Below are 18,897 nucleotides of genomic sequence, written 5' to 3' on the forward strand. Positions count from 1 at the left end.
CCAACTACTACCATGCTGAAGGACATAAGCTCTTAACATGTCCTCCAATACTTGATTAGTCCTTTTAGTCTGTCCATCAGTCTGAGGATGGTAGGCCGAACCAAAATTCAACTTCGAATCCATATTCTCATGAAAACTTTTCCAAAATCTGGAGGTAAATTGTGATCCTCTGTCCAAAATGATCTTCTTCGATATACTGTGTAGTTACATAATCCAAGACATGTATAACTTAGCCAATTGTGATCCCTTATAAATAGTCTTGACCGGAATAAAATGAGTCACTTGGGTCAGTCTATCCACAATAACCCATATAGAATCATATCAAGCAGACGTGCGGGGTAATCCAACAATGAAGTCCATGCCAATCTCTTCCCATTTCCACTCAGGTATCTTCAGTGGATGCAGTAGTCCGGCTGGCCTCTGGTGTTCAGCTTTAACTCTTTGGCATACATCGCACATAGCCACATGTGCAGCCACATCTCTCTTTAGTCCATACCACCAATACTTTTTCTTCAAATCCTGATACATCTTAGTGCTTCTAGGATGGATAGAATAAATTGAGTCATGTGCCTCCTTCAATATGGTTTCCCGAAGACTATCGATATCGGGAACCCAGATCCGATTCTTGAACCATATCGTGCCTTGCTCATCCTCCGTGAACTCCGGGCCTCTACCCTCTGTTATCAGATCCTTGATCTCCTGGATTTTGGCATCACCAACCTGACCTTTACGAATTTCTTGCTCCAAGGTAGGTTCCAATTCAATAGTAACTCCTTCCGTATGTGTAACAATTCCCAGGTTGAGCCTTTCAAAATCTTTTGCTAATTCATCAGGTAGCTGGACAACGACAGCGGAGTGAACATGCTCCTTCCGACTCAAGGCATCTGCAACCAAATTTGCCTTGCCTGGGTGATAGTGAATCTCCAAATCATAATCCTTAATGAGCTCCAACCAACGGCGTTGCCAAAGGTTGAGATCCTTCTGAGTGAATATGTACTTCAAACTCTTATGATCCGTGTATACTTGGCACTTAGTTCCCATAATGTAGTGTCTCCAAATCTTAAGTCCATGCACAACGGCAGCCAGTTCCAAGTCATGAGTGGGGTAGTTCAGTTCATGTTTCCGCAACTGACGAGATACATAGGCGATCACATGTCCTTCTTGCATGAGCACACATCCTAAGCCTTGGCCACATGCATCACAATAAATATCAAATCCTTTCTGCAGATCTATCATAACCAACACTGGTGGCGACACCAACCTCTTCTTTAATTGATCAAAGCTATCTTGGCACTTATCGTCCCACTTAGACTCTCTTTCCTTCTCCAGAAGTGAGGTCATAGGCTTAGCGATCTTAGAAAATCCTTCAATAAATCTTCGATAATATCCTACAAATCCCAAGAAACTCCGAACTTCAGCAACTGTAGTGGGTATGCTCCACACCACTATCTCCTTGACTTTAGCAGAATCCACTGAAATCCCTCCATTAGAAATGATATGTCCAAGAAATGGCACCTCGCCAATCCAAAACTCGCATTTGTTGTACTTGGCGTGGAGTTGATTATCTCGTAGCTTCTGTAGCACCAATCTCAGATGTTTCCCATGATCACTATCACTCTTGGAATAGATAAGGATATCGTTGATGAATACCACGACGAATCTATCCAAATTCTCCATAAACACCTTATTCATCAATTTCATGAAATAAGCTGGTGCATTGGTTAATCCAAAAGACATAACAGTGAACTCATATAATCCATATCGGGTTGAGAAAGCCGTCTTAGGAATATCTGATGGTCTAATCCTCATCTGATGGTATCCCGATCGGAGATCAATCTTCGAGAACACTCTAGCACCTCTCATCTGATCAAACAAATCCTCAATACGGGGTAATGGATATTTGTTCTCCACAGTGACATCGTTAAGGGACCTATAATCCATGCACATCCCTTGTGATCCATCATTCTTCTGTACAAACAAAACCGGTGCTCTCCAAGGTGAAGAATCCGAACGAATATACCCAGCCTCTTGTAACTCCATTAATTGTTTCTTAAGTTCCTTTAGTTCTTCTATGGACATCTTGTATGACCGTTTACAAATGGGAGCAGTCCTAGGTAAAAGATCAATGACCAACTTAACTTCCATATCTGGTGGCATCCTTAATAACTCCTCTGGAAAGACATCCGGAAAAATCCCTAACTGCACGGATGTTGACACCAACAAACTTCTCATCGACTAAGAATGCCACTAGTCTGATGGTGGTAGGTACTGCAATTTCAACTTCAAATCTCTCTCCTTTTGGAACTGGTGAGTTCTAAGGTTCCTTTAGCACAATATATAAATTGTCTTTGCCTTTCTTAACCATGACATACCAAGGATCACGTCTATAGTGCTCTCTTCTAACACTATAGGGGTAGTCCATCTGGGTTAGAAACACAGGGTAAGAAAGGAAGAATTGTAGACAAGGCGAGTAATTACGAGAAATGTTACTGCGGGGGATTTATTAGCTAAGTAGATTAGTGTGTTATCTACTAAAGCTAATACATTACCTTATGGTGGTACATGCTAAGATGCCCGTCTATACTATTTCAATCAACCAAAGAAGCAAATCAAGCATTTAACATCAGAACAATCAATCAACATTTTTAAATAGAGAAAATAGTTTTAATTTCGTCTTAGGTTCCCTATCTCTTAAGAAGATCATAGTGGCAGGATTCCAGGGTGTGAAATCCATCTTGTCTTAGAGTAGTAAAGGTAAGAATAATCAGAGTAGAGTAGCAAAAGGTGAGACAGGTTCAAGATAAGGTAAGTATGGAATGAATCAGAGTAAGATAAGTAGGTAAGGGTTTGTCCATTTCTATCTAGGTTTCGTCCTACAGTCAACATTTCCTCTGATACCACTTCTGTAACACCCGGTTTTAAAGGACAAAGCCGGGTGCATCTCATACATGCGCCAAGAAGACAACACATATAATAACAGAGTGTATAGAGATAAATGTCATAAAACATCAGAGTATTTATTACATAGCGGAAGACTTATTACAAAATAAAGATAAATATAAAACGAACTAAGGATCGTCGGCGCTAATGTCGACTGAGAAACGCCACCTAGATCAGATCAAACTCCTCGATACTTGGCTCCACCTGAACCACCTGTTCTTCTCCTGTGGGGGGGTGTGAGACAGCAAGAGTGAGCTCACATACGTTCATCGCTCAACAAGTTGTGGGGAATAATGTGGCATGAACTCACCAAAGGTGGGAGTTCATGTAGTGTAAGGCTGATCAATGAAATAAAGGCTGAAGCTGAGCATTGCTTTTATAAGTTGGTCAAACTTTTATTAGCAATTACTAGGTGTAAGTAAATACCAAACCTTAATAATAATAAAGAAAAGTAATAGTAAAATAATCCCAAATGCGATGCAAATGTCAAATTAAATTTAAGTTCCATAAATTAATCATGTGAGGGTCCGAGCCGCTCTTGACCGTGAGCACGGCTAGTATACCAGTTTTACACTCTGCAGAGGTTGCGCATCTTTACCCACAAGTCATGTTACCCATCTGCCAAGAGATGGCCAATCCCATACACCTCTACCGAGGAGGCGAGGCAGGGTAACACTACGAGGCCTTTACAAAGTTCCACTAGCTTCAGAAATCCCGCTACAGTTTATAGGAAGCTCCAGTGCAGGGTTCTTGCCTGACCGCCATCGCAGCAAAATCAACCCAAGGACCTCCCTACACTGACCACTCCCCTACTGCCCTTGCCCCTTTCGGGTAAGGAAGACCTCCACTAGCTTTCCTAGTTAATCAGCCAAGGGCGTCCCATTATACCCTTGTGGTAGCACTGTTTTCCCGGGTGGTCGCTCCATGTTCCCATTAATTTAATGATCTTAACATGAATAGTAATAATAACAAGATAATAAAAGAATAATCATGAATATTGTATCTCCATACCCAATCCACATAAAGCAATAGCAAGTACCACCCAAAAATATTTCAGGGGTGAACAAGGTATAGAGGCAATCAAAACTGGGGTAACATAAAGGCTCCCATCAAAATTAACCTATGCAGATCATTAAAATTAATAAGAACATGGCTGGGAAAAGTAAGTGATCAAGGGCACAACTTGCCTGGCACTTGAGATTCCAGGTACCAACTTGCTTTTCAGATGACACGAGTCCTCGCACTAGTCGTTGCAACCCAAGCAAACATGATATAGACAAAATTAACATCACACCAAACATAAGAACAACTGCATAATATCGATCTACGCGTTGCTATGAGACTAACGCAACTGGAACGAGTCAAATCGGAGTTAAAACGAAGGAGTTATGATTTTCCTAAGGTTTCATGTGTTTGGTATAGGATTAATTAGGAAATAAGTTTTAATATGATTTTCATGTCAAACCAGATGTACTATGTGATAAACAGTAATACTATAGATTTATAGGAATTGGAATGGACCAATTTAGACTCCATATGAATTTTACATGAATTAAACAAATTCTATCAATTATTTTCATATAGAAATTCATTTTCTAAATGATTTTATATGTTTTTATCACTGTCTGGACAGGTCCTCAAATCCTAGAGACAACAGGGGCTAATCTACTAAAATTCCCGAGACTCAAAGCTACAGCCGCATGGACGGTGGGTTGTTTTCTTAGAAAGTCGGGGTCTCTTTTACAAAATCAGCTCAGCGAAGGGGTAAGTTCTAATCTGGTCCGTCCGATCAACAACGTGTGGCGCAGATTAGATATAACTCAAACGAAACGGTAAGCGCTGTTAGCCGTGGGATCCGAGATCCACGGCCATGATTTAATGAAGCTAGATCTAGTCTGAGCCTTGGGATGGCAGATCTACGGTTCCTGTTGATCGCGCGAATGGGTAAGGAAATACCTAATCTCGGCCGCCCGCGGCCGATCCGACGGCCAAGGTTTCCTAGAGCAAAGCGGTATGAAGAGATTTAATCTGGATCGCACGCCCAGAATCCAACGGCCATCGTGGAGTGCCCATTTTCTCCCCCATCCCCGACCGGCGGCGCCCCATTCACGGCGGCGCCCTACGCCGTGCACCCCGTCCGACGGCCACCAGGCCCTAAATCCTATACCAACCCGTGCTACGCGCAGAGTAAGATGAGGCGAAGCTATGGGGTAGCACATTACCAGCGGGGAAGGCGGTGGCATGGCTAGTCACGGCGGCATGCGGCCCTGCGGCGGAGCTCCATTCTCCCAGCCAAACTCGCATCATCCCACGGGCCCTGGGCATGATCCCTGTTGACCGGTGAAGCGCCAAAGCCATCCTCCAGTGCCCAGTTGGCCACACAGGCGGGAATCCATGGTGGCGGGGAGAGGGCATGGTCTCCCAATCTCTCTCATCGCTCGGCTCAATCGGGCGAGCGGGGCAATTCCATGCGGTGGTGTGCGCTAGCTTCCTCACAGGGTCATGGAGGCAAGGACCACATCGACAGATTTATATAGTTGTGGTTGAAGTTCGTTTGGGTCGGGTGGACGAGGCCGATTCTCCCCGCGCGAAGTACGGCATGTTTCGTTGCGGGCGAGCTAGAAGAAACGGAAGCCCCCCCACAACGGATTCCACCAATCGCGCCAAGATCGAGCTTGACCGAGCGGCGCGGGTTTAGGGGCATTCTGTTGCGGGCTCGCGACTGGGACGCGCGACGCAGACAAGTAACGATCCCAGGTGCCGGAGCCGCGAAGTCTCTCCCCGGGGAAACGCACGGCGGGTGCGAGCGCACGAAATAGAGACGATTGCGAGGGGGGATAGGGTGGCGCAGGAGGAAGCAGGGGTGAGGAGAGGCACTAGCACGGAGGATCCCAACGAATTTCATCACTGGATCGAGCTCTGCGAAGATCTCGCCTGGAAGAGAAACAGCGCCCAACAGAAAAATGGATACGGGAGGGAGAAGGAGTTCCTGACGTCCGGGCCCCACGCGTCAGCCAAGAGGGTTAGCGCGCGCTGAGGTGTATCGCTGACCGACTAGGCCCACATGTCGGCGCACGCGGGCGTTGGGCCGCGCGAGGGAAAACAACAGATGGGTCGAAATGGTGTTCTGAGCCCAGTTAGCGTTTTACTTCTTTCTCTTTTTCCTTTTTATTTTTCTTTCCTTCTTTTTCCAATTCAAATTCAAATTTCCAAATTAATTTCAACCTTGTGGCCAATTCACCCTTATTTTATATTGTGTCATGATAAGTTTCCATTTGGAGATATATATTATTTATACTTTTATATCACATAATATTTGTTTGCTTCTCTTCTTAAATTTTTAGAATCTCTTTTAAGTTTTGAATTCCACTTTGGACTTGTTACTATATTCCTTATCGCGAAATGCACACGCAAAAACAATATCCAGCATGATGCATGATTTATTTGAGTGTCTTTTGTTAATTATTTATTTGTTTAATTATGGTGTTCACATGAAATGAGAAGCATAGATAACTCATAGATGTATACGGAATACAATTTCTCTGCTTAGACTCTATTTACAAAGTAGGTGTTACATTGATGGGCCCCTGATGATAGGGGCATGGCTCCTTGAGCATCTTGTCGAAGAGGTTGGCACCTCCGGGGGGTTCCGAGGGTTCTTGTATTTGGCGGCGGCGACAAGGTCCGCGTCGGCGGCGTCGCGTTTCGCTTGCGACTTCTTCTTGCCTTTCTTCTTGGCGCCGCGCTGAGTTGACGCCTCGGGGGCATCTTCCGGTGGGCGGCCCTGGGGCTGCTTGTCCTTCCGGAAGATAGCCTCAACCGCCTCCTGGCCAGAGGCGAACTTGGTGGTGATGTCCATCAGCTCGCTCGCCCTAGTGGGGGTCTTGCGACCCAGCTTGCTCACTAGGTCGCGGCAGGTGGTGCCGGCGAGGAACGCGCCGATGACATCTGAATCGGTGATGTTGGGCAGCTCGGTGCGCTGCTTCGAGAATCGCCGGATGTAGTCCCGAAGAGACTCTCCCGGCTGCTGTCGGCAGCTTCGGAGGTCCCAGGAGTTTCCAGAGCGCACGTACGTGCCCTGGAAATTGCCGGCGAAGGCTTGGACCAGGTCGTCCCAGTTGGAGATCTGCCCCGGAGGCAGGTGCTCCAACCAGGCGCGAGCGGTGTCGGAGAGGAACAGGTGCTCCAACCAGGTTGCGGATGATGAGGTTGTCATCGTCCATTCCGCCCAGCTGGCAAGCCAGCCGGTAGTCCGCGAGCCACAGTTCCGGTTTCGTCTCCCCTGAGTACTTTGTGATAGTAGTTGGGGTTCGGAACCGGGTCGGGAACAGCGCCCGTCGTATGGCGCGGCTGAAAGCCTGCGGACCGGGTGGTTCGGACGAGGGACTCCGATCCTCCCCGTTGTCATAGCGTCCCCCACGCCTGGGGTGGTAGCCTCGGCGCACCCTCTCGTCGAGGTGGGCCCGATGGTTGCGGTGATGGTGCTCGTTGCCGAGGCGACCCGGGGCCGCAGGCGCCGTGTTGCGCGTGCGCCCGGTGCGGACCGAGGCTTCCCGCATGAATCGGGAAGTCGCGGCGCGATGTTCCGAGGGGTACCCCTGCCTTCGGGAGGCGGAGCTTTCGGCCCGTCGGACCATGGCGTCCTCTAGGAGATTCTTGATCTCTCCCTGAATTCGCCGCCCCTCGGTGGTTGATGGCTCCGGCATCGCGCGGAGAAGCATTGCCGCTGCAGCCAGGTTCTGGCCGACTCCGCTGGAGGTGGGTGGCGGCCTTACCCTGACATCGTCGGCGATGCGGTGCTGGATACCCTGGGGTAGATAACGCACTTCTCCGGCCGGAGGTTGGCCCGCCGACTCCTGCCCGATGTCCCGGCGGATCGGCTCAAGTGTTCCTGCTCCCTCGTCGAGCCTGGCCTGCACCCCGCGAATTTGCTCGAGCTGTGGGTCATGACCCCCCGCCGGAACGGGGACCACAGCTAGCTCCCGTAGGATGTCAACGCGAGGCACAGGCCTAGGGAGATCACCGTTCTCCGGCATACCAAGATGGTTGCCTTCGGAGGGACCCCCTAGATCGACGTGGAAACATTCACGACTTGGGCCGCAGTCCTCGTCGCCGAGGCTGCGGCTACCGTCAGAACAGTCGGAAAGGCAGTAGTCGCATGCGGTCATGAAGTCCCGCATGGCACTGGCGTTACCAAGTCCGGAGAAATCCCAACAGAAGTCGGGCTCGTCATCTTCCTCGGACCCCGAGGGCCCATAGGTCGAGACGTCCGTCAGCCGGTCCCAGGGTGACCGCATACGATACCCCAGAGGGTTTGGACTCACCTCTACGAGAGCGTCCACCAAAGCGAAGTCGCTTTTTGGGTCGAGGCTGAATCCAAAAGGCATGAGATGGGAATCGTTTGGTACCTCTTGGTCGACGGGCGGTGACGAAGTCACGTCACGGACTGACTGCACCGTCGTCCCAGGTACGAGGGTGACGCCCAGCAAGTCCTTCGCGAGCGTGCTGGCGTCGTCCGTTTGCTTGGGATTGGCGTGTTGCGGGGAGACGGCACTCATCTTCGTCTCAGACGCGAGGTCGATGCCCGACGTGCCGCCCGTTGGGGCGCCGGCGCCGTCGACTCGCTCGACAGCCGACGAGGTGACGCCTCCTGCTTGGCCTTGGTTGCCCCGCCTCCTCCTCCGTCGGCGGGGGAGGAGACGGGGCGAGCTCGAATGTTGTTCTTCCACCACGCGGGGAAGACGTCATCGATTCCGCCGCCGGCGAGCGGGCTGTCGGCCGCTATTGTCGCTGTCGCACGGCGGGGGAAGGAGTATCATGTCGTAGCTGCCGTCGAGGGACATGAACTCAAGACTCCCGAAACGGAGCACCGTCCCGGGCTGGAAAGGTTGCTGGAGACTGCCCATATGGAGCTTGACGGGAAGCTGTTCATCAACACGCAGCAGGACCCTACCTGGCGCGCCAACTGTCGGCGTTTCGAAACTCGGGGGTCCCTGGACCGACGAGTAAATTGTCGCCGCGTGCCCCAGCCCAGATGGGTCGGCGCGAGACGGAGCGCGAAGGGGGGAGGCAGCCGGAGGGAGACGGGCGTGAGAGGTGGAATCCCGCGGCCTTCGTGTTTGTCCCGCGCCCAGGTCGGGTGCGCTTGCAGTAGGGGGTTACAAGCGTCCACGCGGGAGGGAGCGAGCGGCCTCACGCGAGCGCCGTCCCGCCCTTCCCCGCGCGGCCAACCCTCTGTAAGAGGGCCCTGGTCCTTCCTTTTATAGGCGCAAGGAGAGGATCCAGGTGTACAATGGGGGGTGTAGCAGTGTGCTAATGTGTCTAGCGGAGGAGAGCTAGCGCCCTAAGTACATGCCATCGTGGCAGCCGGAGAGGTTTTGGCACCCGGTTCGTGTGGTGTCGTGGTCGTCGGAGGAGCGCTGGAGCCTAGTGGAAGGACAGCTGTCGGGGCTGTCGAGTCCTTGCTGACGTCCTCTTGCTTCCATAAGGGGGCTGAGAGCCGCCGTCGTCATAGGGCGTGCGGGGCGCCATCATTACTTGTCTGGCGGAGCGAGCCAGACGGGACGCCGGTCTTGTTTCCCGTAGCCTGAGTCAGCTTGGGGTAGGGTAATGATGGCGCCTCCTGTTGACGTGGTCGGTCCGTGCCCTGGGTTGGGCGATGTGGATGCTCCTCCGAGGTCGAGGTCGAGTCTGTCTTCCGAGGCCGAGGTCGAGTCCGAGCCCCCGGGTCGGGCGAGGCGGAGACCGTCTGCTGAGGCCAGGGCTGAGTCCGAGCCCTGGGGTCGGGCGAAGCGGAGTTCATCGTTCTTCGGGGCTGAGCCCGAGTCCGAGCCCTAGGGTCAGGCGGAGCGAAGTTCGCCGTCTTCCGGGGCTGAGCCCAAGTCCGAGCCCTGGGGTCGGGCGGAGCGGAGTTCGCCGTCTTCCGGGGCTGAGCCCAAGTCCGAGCCCTGGGGTCGGGCGGAGCGGAGTTCGTCGTCTTCCGGGGCTGAGCCCGAGTTCGAGCTTGGGGTCAGGCGGAGCGGAGTTCACCGTCTTCCAGGGCTGAGCCCGAGTCCGAGCCCTGGGGTCGGGCGGAGCGGAGTTCGTCGTCTTCCGGGGCTAAGCCCGAGTCCGAGCCATGGGGTCGGGCGAAGCGGAGTTTCCCATGGCGCCTAGGGCCGGGCTTGGCCGCTGTCAGCCTCACTCTATCGAGTGGCACAGCAGTCAGAGCGGTGCAGGCGGCGCTGTCCTTTTGTCAGACCGGTCAATGGAGCGGCGAAGTGACTGCGGTCACTTCGGCTCTGTCGACTGGAGGGCGTGCGTCAGGATAAAGGTGTCAGGCCACCTTTGCATTAAATGCCCCTGCGATTTGGTCGCTTGGCTTGGCGATTTGGCCAAGGTTGCTTCTTGGTGAAGACTGGGCTTGGGCGAGCCGAAGGTGTGTCCGTTGCTGGAGGGGGGCCTCGGGCGAGACGTAGATCCTCCGGGGTCGGCTGCCCTTGCCCGAGGCTGGGCTCGGGCGAGGCGTGATCGCGTCCCTCGAATGGACCGATCCTTGACTTAGTCGCACCCATTAGGCCTTTGCAGCTTTGTGCTGATGGGGGATACCAGCTGAGATTTAGGAGCCTTGAGGGTACCCCTAATTATGGTCCCCGACAACCATACAATCAAGACCCAATCTCTGTATATAGAAGCTAAGAAGATGCAAGAAGAGCCGAAGGGAATTGGACAGACGCCAAGGCTTTCCACAACATCGATGAAGACGATACTCAGAGTCAACAAAAGCACATAAGGGATAAGGCAACTTCGGTGTACCAACTGAAGGTTATACATCTTTGCAAAGATGTAGCCGATCAGAAAGTACTATTTGGATCACAATTATCAAAAGAGCAAGAAAAAAGTCTAAAGAATTTTTTATTCAACAATAGAGATGTATTTGCTTGGTAAGCTAATGACTTATGCGGAGTAAACTGAAGCATCATTGAGCTCTCTCTCAATGTGGACCCTTCAATCAGACTAAGAAAGTAGAAACTGTGGAAAAATGTTAGAGGATAAGGTAGAAGGCACAAGAGCAGAAGTCAAAAGGATCCTTAGTGCTGTGGTAATCAGGGAAGTTACTTACCCAGAGTGGGTTACCAATACTATAATGGTGAAAAAAGCAAATGGGAAGTGGAGAATGTGCATCGACTTCACAGATCTCAACAAAGCTTGTCCAAAGGATGAATTTCCCTTGCCACAGATAGATTCACTCGTAGATGCTGCTGTCACTTTAGAGCTTTTGAGTATGTTGGACTTTTATTCAGGGTACCATCAAATATGGATGAAGAAGGAATATGAGCCAAAAACAAGCTTCATCACCCCAAGTGGTACCTATTATTACTTTCGAATGCCCGAGGGGCTGAAGAATGTCGGGGGAAGCTTCAGTAGAATGATGTCAAAAGTGCTGAGTACGTAGATTAGCAGGATTGTTTTGACCTATGTTTATGACATTATAGTCAGGAGTACGAAGCAATGGGACCACATTGCAGATCTGCAAGAAACCTTCACTAACTTCAGGAAGGCTAGGCTCAAACACAATCCTAAGAAATGCATCTTCGGCGTGAAGGAGGGAAAGTTCCTTGACTGTCTTGTATCAACCAAAGGGATTGAGGCCAACCCAAGAAAGATAGAAGCAATGCTTCGGATGGAACTGTCGAAGTTCAGGAAGGGCGCCCAAAGGTTGGCAGGCAGACTTGCATCTCTCAACAAATTCATTCAAGGTATACATAACAGAATCTACCATTTTTTAAGTATTAAAGTCAGCCGAAGTGTTTCAATAGGGACCAACACAATAGCAGGCCTTCGAAGATTTGAAACAAATATCTTTTCCAGTTGACAATACTATCCCCACCTTCGCGAGGGGCTCCATTTCTCTGCATCTCATTCTACAGTCAGTGCAACATTGGTTCAAGAGAAAATGGAAGGAGAAATCAAGAAGCAGGTGCTAGTTATTTCGTCTCAAAAGTATTGGGACCATCTAAGAAAAACTATACATAAATAGAAAAAGGTTTTATATGTAGTACTCATGACCTCTAGAAAGCTTCGACACTACTTTCAGTCATACAACATAATTATACCTTCGTCTCAACCACATAAAGATATAATAAGGAATAGGGAAGCAATGGAAAGAATTGGCAAATGGGCCGCGAAACTCAATGAGTTTGTCTTTGATTTTGTACATTGGTCATCAATCCAGTCCCAGGCATTGGCAGAATTAATCGGCGACTGGACACCAGGGGCTCAAAGCGAAGCATTCATACAAGAAAAGGAAATATGGACAGTCCTCTATGATGGATCTTGGGGCACTTTTGAAGCAGGGGTTGTAGTAATCCTTATATCTCCCTCAGGATTTGTTTGGGTACTCTAGTATTCACCCCAATCCACATGTGTTGAAGCCATCAAAAGCTTAGAGCTATGGGGACCAGGAGGGCAATATTAAAATCTGACTCCCAAGTGATTACAGGACATGTTGACAAAAGAAGTAAGGCAATGGTGAGAGAACCTAGAGGGGGGGTGAATAGGTGATCCTGTAAAAATCTAAACTTGTAGCCACAAAACTTAGTTAAGTGTTAGCACAATGAAATCAAGTGGCTAAGGACCGAGCTCTTGTGAACCACAATGGTCATAAGGAAAACAAGCACAAGAGACACGGTGATTTATCCCGTGGTTCGGCCAAGTATAACACTTGCCTACTCCACGTTGTGGCGTCCCAATGGACGAGGGTTGCACTCAACCCCTCTCAAGTGATCCAATGATCGACTTGAATACCATGTTGTTTTTCTTTCTTATTGTCACACCCGGTTTTGGAAGGTAAACCGAATGCGAACCATGTACGTGCCAGGATCAGAAATTCACGTACACGGCGATTACATAAATGACTCATCATAGCACAATGCTTCGAATAACAATAAAGAGTAAGTAATAATATAAAGACTAGAGTCGTTTACATAATATAATCAAAGTACACAGAATAGAAACGTAGCCAACGTAAATAAACCCACCACAGGCAGCTGACTGGGGGTGGTCGCTAGCCTAATCCTCGAACTCGTCGAAGTCCTGGAACTCCTGGAGATCCGCCTCGACGCCTTCTTCTTTACTTGGCCGCTTCTATCTTGTAGGTTGATGTTGATCGCATTGTCTTCATCGGGGTTAACGGCTAACCCCCTTAACAGGAGCGTTGATATGCACTTGGTGAAGATGCTGTCGACTCTGATCTTGACAGATTAAGAGAGGTTGCAGGATGCCAACCGGACAGGTGCAAAAGGGAAGAGTATAGATAGAAAATGTAAGGTAGAAAAGGTAAGCATAGATGGCTTAAAGAGAGAGAGAGAAGGGAGAGCACCCAGCTACTTAACTCTACGACACTCAGCTAGTAAACGGATGCCATTGCGGACCCAGGGGCCCCAACGCACCAACACTCATCACGAAGAAGCAAATCAGTCATAACACAAAGACAAACAACACAAGCATACAACAACAAACATCTCGTTGCTATACGTAACTTTTAATTAAATGGTGGTCTTTCCTTACCAAGGGGAAACTATTCTAAGGCCATCGAAAGGCAAAGGGAATAATAAGACATACAGAATAGGTGCATGAGCACTATAAAGGATGGAGCTAAAGCAAGGATTGTAAACGACAGGGGAGAGAATGCAACCAAGGTCAGGATAGGTAAAACACCATTCTCAAAACGAGATAGGAAAGATGATATTTCAAAGGTAGGCATATGGTAAGCATCATGGAAAGATCTAGATATTAGGAAGGTAAGGGTGATATCGAGCAAAAGCTAAGCCTTGCAACGCGACAAAGGAAAAGAGAACAAACAAGAGCGGGATGGGTAAGACAACACTCTTGAACTAGGATGGGAGGGGAGGCATAAAAATGCAAGTACATGATAAGCATCAAGGTAAAGATCGAGGGATGACAAGGGTTAAGGTAATAACGAGCAAACACACAACAAAGGATGTATTTGAGGCAAGACTTGCAAGATGTCAAAGAAGGGGGAGCAGTCAATTATGAAATAGATGAGGCATTATCCTCGAACATGGATGGGAAAGAGGAGGCTTTAAAGGGTAAGTTCAAAGTAAGCATGAATGTAAGGGTATAGATATCATGAGGGTTTTAAAGGTAATAACGGACAAGGATGTATGAGAGGAGATAAATAGGCATAAGATAAAGGATATAAGTACCATAAATAATGGAGTTAAGACAGGACCTGCAAATGGAAAAGGAGAGGGTACGTCCAAGGGCCAGATAGGTAAATTGCCACTCTCAAATTGAGGTGGAAGAGAGGAGATCTTTGAGTAGGAATAAAGATGAGTATCAACTCACGATCGATGGACGACAAGGTGAGGGTGATAGCAAATAAAAAAAATAGCAAGGGATGGAATTAACATAAAACTTGTAAGGAGGCAAGGAGTGAAAAGAAATCAAGGGAGAGATGGGTAACTCGCAGCTCTCAAACTGAGTTGAAGGAAAGGGAAGGCTTTTGAAGGATAAGTTCAAGGTAAGAATTTAGGTAGAAGACATAAATATCGCAAGGGTCAAAGGCGATAACAGACGAGAGTATAGGAGAAAAGATGAAGGCATAGAAGAGCCAGTGGTATAAGTACAATAAAGAATGGGGGTATGTCAAGGCTTACACGCGGTAAAGAAGAGGATGTTGCCAAAGATAAGATGAGTAAAACACCGCTCTCAAATTGGGATAGGAGATTGGAGATTTTAGATAACAGACATAATGTAATTACCAAGGTAAGATCGAGAGATGAGAAAGGTAAAGGCAATACCCAACCGGAGCACAACAAATAATGGAGTTAAAAACTCGCAAGCGACAAGGAAGGGGATACAACCAAGGGAAAATAGGTAAAGTACAACGCTCAGATTGAGATGAAAAGAGGAGATTTCAAAGGGCCGGTATAAGATAAACATCAAGGTAAGATATAGAGGTGATAAGAGTAAAGGTACTAATGATGAAAAACATAATCCATGAACAGAGTTAAGGCAATACTCGCAAAGTGACGAAGTGAAGAAAACAATCAAGGATAGATAAGTGAGGTTCCAACGGAAGAGTTAGAGTAAAAATTCATTACTGAGGGAAGTTACAACGAAACAACGAGATTACCAAGGATGTGCAAAGTAAAATGACCACTAATGGATCATTAAGAAACAAGGGTGGTCAAGGGCATGTAAGCTGAAATGCTCTAAATAGACATTGCGATATAAAGGTGAGCATATATAAAAATAAGAGTACGCAAGATTCCAATGGTACGAGCATACCAAGACCAAGAGAGTACAAATTGCCAAAAATATAGTGACTTAACAATAGAATAGGAAAGGGTCTCAAAATACAGGAAGGTCATGGACATATAACTGAAATGTTTAAGTAGGCAGCAGAGTTTTTATTAGAGGTAGGTATTGAAACAAGAGTATTAAATAATCCAGGGATACGAGCATGTCAATACCAGGGGAATAAAGATTGCAAAATGGTAGCAATTTAATGACGAAATAGGAAAGAATCCCAAAATACAAAAGGCTATGATCAGGGTCATCTACAAAGATGTCGCAAGCACAAGGGTGAGATCAGATCTAATAGAATGAGAGAAGTATAGACCATGCTAGAATAAAATAATTTTTGACAAGGGGGCATATAGGAGCACAACATAGAATTAGTCGAGATGACTAAAATTTTGAAGCAGAATCAAGGATGAGGTGAAGTAACAGTCAAGAAGTCCTTAAAACGGCCAATGCTACTCTAGATCAGCAGTCCTACAGTCAGCACGGCTTTGATACCACTTATGTCACACCCGGTTTTGGAGGTAAACCGAATGCGAACCATGTACGTGTCAGGATCAGAAATTCACGTACACGGCGATTACATAAATGACTCATCATAGCACAATGCTTCGAATAACAATAAAGAGTAAGTAATAATATAAAGACTAGAGTTGTTTACATAATATAATCAAAGTACACAGAATAGAAACGTAGCCAACGTAAATAAACCCACCACAGGCAGCTGACTGGGGGTGGTCGCTAGCCTAATCCTCGAACTCGTCGAAGTCCTGGAACTCCTGGAGATCCGCCTCGACGCCTTCTTCTTTACTTGAGCATAGATTGCACCAAAGGCAACCTGGTGTTTTGTGAAAGCAAGGGTGAGTACACATCAACGTACTCAGCAAATGTCCTGTTTGGCTGAAGTGGACTAGCTTTATGTGGGGTTAAGGTCAAAGCAGATTGCTTTTAGTTGGTCAGGTATTTATTATTAGTGGAAGCCAAGTTTTATCATATAACCAACCCGTGAACCATTTCCTCATCGAGGAAACCTCATTATCATCATCGAACCGAAATAATAAAAAGAATCATTGTATCTCGAACCATCTGTATCTCTAATCAAAGAGGATCCCAAGGCCGCTCATAACCGTGAGCACGGCTGATATATCAATTTCACTACCCTCTGCAAAGGTCGCACACTTTACCCATGAGTCGTGATTCCCTTTCTGCCCGGGGAGAGCTAATCCCCATTGATCACTTCCTAGGTGGTCCGGCAGGGTATCACTACGTAGCTGTTACAAAGATTCCCTAGAGATCATAGCCGCCCGTTAGGTTTCTCCAGTTTGATAAACACAGTACCCCTCCCCGCAGGAGAGTGACTAACAAAAGCAAAACGAAAGAACCTCGGCACTCAGCCTCGGCAGAGCAAGCACTGTGCCTGGACCCCATTGACGGCACGACGGCGAAGCAACTACACCTCTAGTTCCTCTAATTAATTAGCTAAGGGCATCCCATTTCACCCTCATGGTTGCACTGTTATCCCGGGTTGTCAGTCCCCAAACAGGTCCTTACGGAGAGGCACTCAGGAAATAGACTGAGCCCCCTAAAGTATCACAGGAACATCATTGGGATAACATCATAGTATCATAAGTACTCACATCATGTTCATTGATTCAAGTAAAGCAATAGCATACTGCTAACCATGATAACCCAAAAGGTAAACAAGGATAAGATAAATGAAAAGCTAGTCAATCCTTAGGTTTCAATTAAGTAATGCGGGACAGTGCATTAAAAGTGAATGGGACATAATGGGTCAGAGGACACTTGCCTTCACCAAACAGATGCTCAGGGTCTTCAGCCTCGTAGAACTCGAACAAAGCTTGACCGTCGATTCCTCGAAGCTCAAACATGGATCGCAGGTCCGTTCGCGACGCGAAGCGAAGACGAACAAGCACCAGCAAACAAACATATACATATGCATAAGAACATTACACCATACAAAGGAAAACATAATCAAAACATGCAATATGAAATAGAGCGCGTTACTACAGTCACACGAGGAAAAAGAAACGCGACGGTCGAGGCTATGGTCGAGAAGTTATCGCGTCCATACTAAGAGAGTATTAATTATAACATTTAGTTTGATCTAATTATATTAATCAATATTTATTAAAATAGAACTAGAGCTGTTGCACAATTTTAATTAGCTGACCACACTAATGATTCTTAGTTAAATAAGTAATTTAAATAACAACATCGACTCTAAGCAGAACGAATTAGCGGAGCGAGACGAAGCACGTAACGCGTGAAACATCACGACAGCGTGCGAACGACGCGCGGACACGCGCGACATAGCACGCCGATGATACACGAACAGCACGCGCAACGGGCGTGAACGAAGCGTGAACCAGCACGCCGCCATATGCTGAACAACACGCGCGATAGGCGAGAAAGCTAAATCGGTGACGTGTTTATACTAAACAAGTCTTAATTAGAATATTAGTTCGACATAACTATAATTACATGAATTGACATTATCATATCAAATATAAATTAAAACTAATATTTAGCTTTGACTAACTTACTATTTTACTAGTGGACGATTAAACAAATAGTTAACTAATTGACCTTAGTGATTAAAATCGAACGGCTTTAATATCGCGCGCGGGTAGCGCGCGACATGCGAAACAACACGAGAGTAACGAATGAAGTATACACACGAACAACAAGGCGACGGCGAGCGCCACACGTGCGAACAACGTGTAGACAGTGCGACGACGCGCACGACTCACAAGAGTCTCTAATAGACATCGCGTTCATACTAAACACTAAATAAGTGTTAAATACCACATCTAAGTCGTTAAGATCACATTATCACATATTTACAATCGCTTAACTAAAATCATAATTTTAATCCAATTGAGTACTCAGTTTACTAATCGACAATCGAATAGAAAATTAATTAGCGCAGGGGAATAGACGAGGTAGACGGGGGGTAGACGGGAGTCGTTTAGGGGTAGACGAACGTCGCCTAAACTCCGACAACACGCCATTCACACGCAGTTGCACAAGCACGCTGACCGGTTTCGAGACTGGATTCGACGACCTGCGCACGAAGTAGACGGAGAGTACACCGGGGTAGACGAAGCTCATCTCGGCGGCGACGAGAGCGACGTAAACCCTGCTGTGCAGCGACGACGAAACTCGTGGCGAGACGCTGTTCTGGCGAACGGCGGTGACGGCGAGCGCGTGGGCTGCGCCAAAGGGCACGCGAGCGAGTCGTGGGCAAACCGCGAGCACGCTGGCCATATGCAGGCCGAGACGTAGCGAGGGTGTCGACGAGCTCGACGATGGCGAGGCTGCGCAGCACCTCTGCGCAAAGACCGGGCGCGCGCGGGGACACGTTGGCGAGGAATTCGCGCTGGCGAGCCTCGTCGGGCTGCCACCACGTTCGCCACACTGGCTGGGCGAGCCACGCAGGGCACACCGGGCGGGACGCACCGGGTCGCTGCGCAGGCGAGTCACGCCGGCTGGCCGGGGGCTGGCGCGCTGCCGAGCCACCGAGCGTGCCGCGCTAGCAGGCCATTGGGCCGCCGCGCTGCAGTGCCGGGGCACCGGGCCACACCATGCCGGTCGCAGGCTACTGGCCGCGCCGCGCCATGGCCGGCT

The 18,897-nt window shown here is 48.2% G+C and overlaps 1 protein-coding gene across 1 annotated transcript in view; it reads right to left on the reverse strand.

Annotated features, from left to right (window-relative positions):
• The window catches only part of LOC111590272 (pentatricopeptide repeat-containing protein At2g17670), a 35,453-nt gene extending 16,916 nt beyond the window's left edge, over nucleotides 1-18,537 (reverse strand). Inside the window, exon 1 of the mRNA XM_023301187.1 lies at nucleotides 18,255-18,537. Within this exon, the coding sequence (XP_023156955.1) occupies nucleotides 18,255-18,537 (283 nt within the window). The remainder of the gene's footprint in view (nucleotides 1-18,254) is intronic.
• Between the last annotated feature and the right edge of the window lie 360 nt (nucleotides 18,538-18,897).

The sequence above is a fragment of the Zea mays genome, chromosome 10 (genome assembly GCF_902167145.1).
Source record: "Zea mays cultivar B73 chromosome 10, Zm-B73-REFERENCE-NAM-5.0, whole genome shotgun sequence".
Lineage (NCBI taxonomy): Eukaryota > Viridiplantae > Streptophyta > Magnoliopsida > Poales > Poaceae > Zea > Zea mays.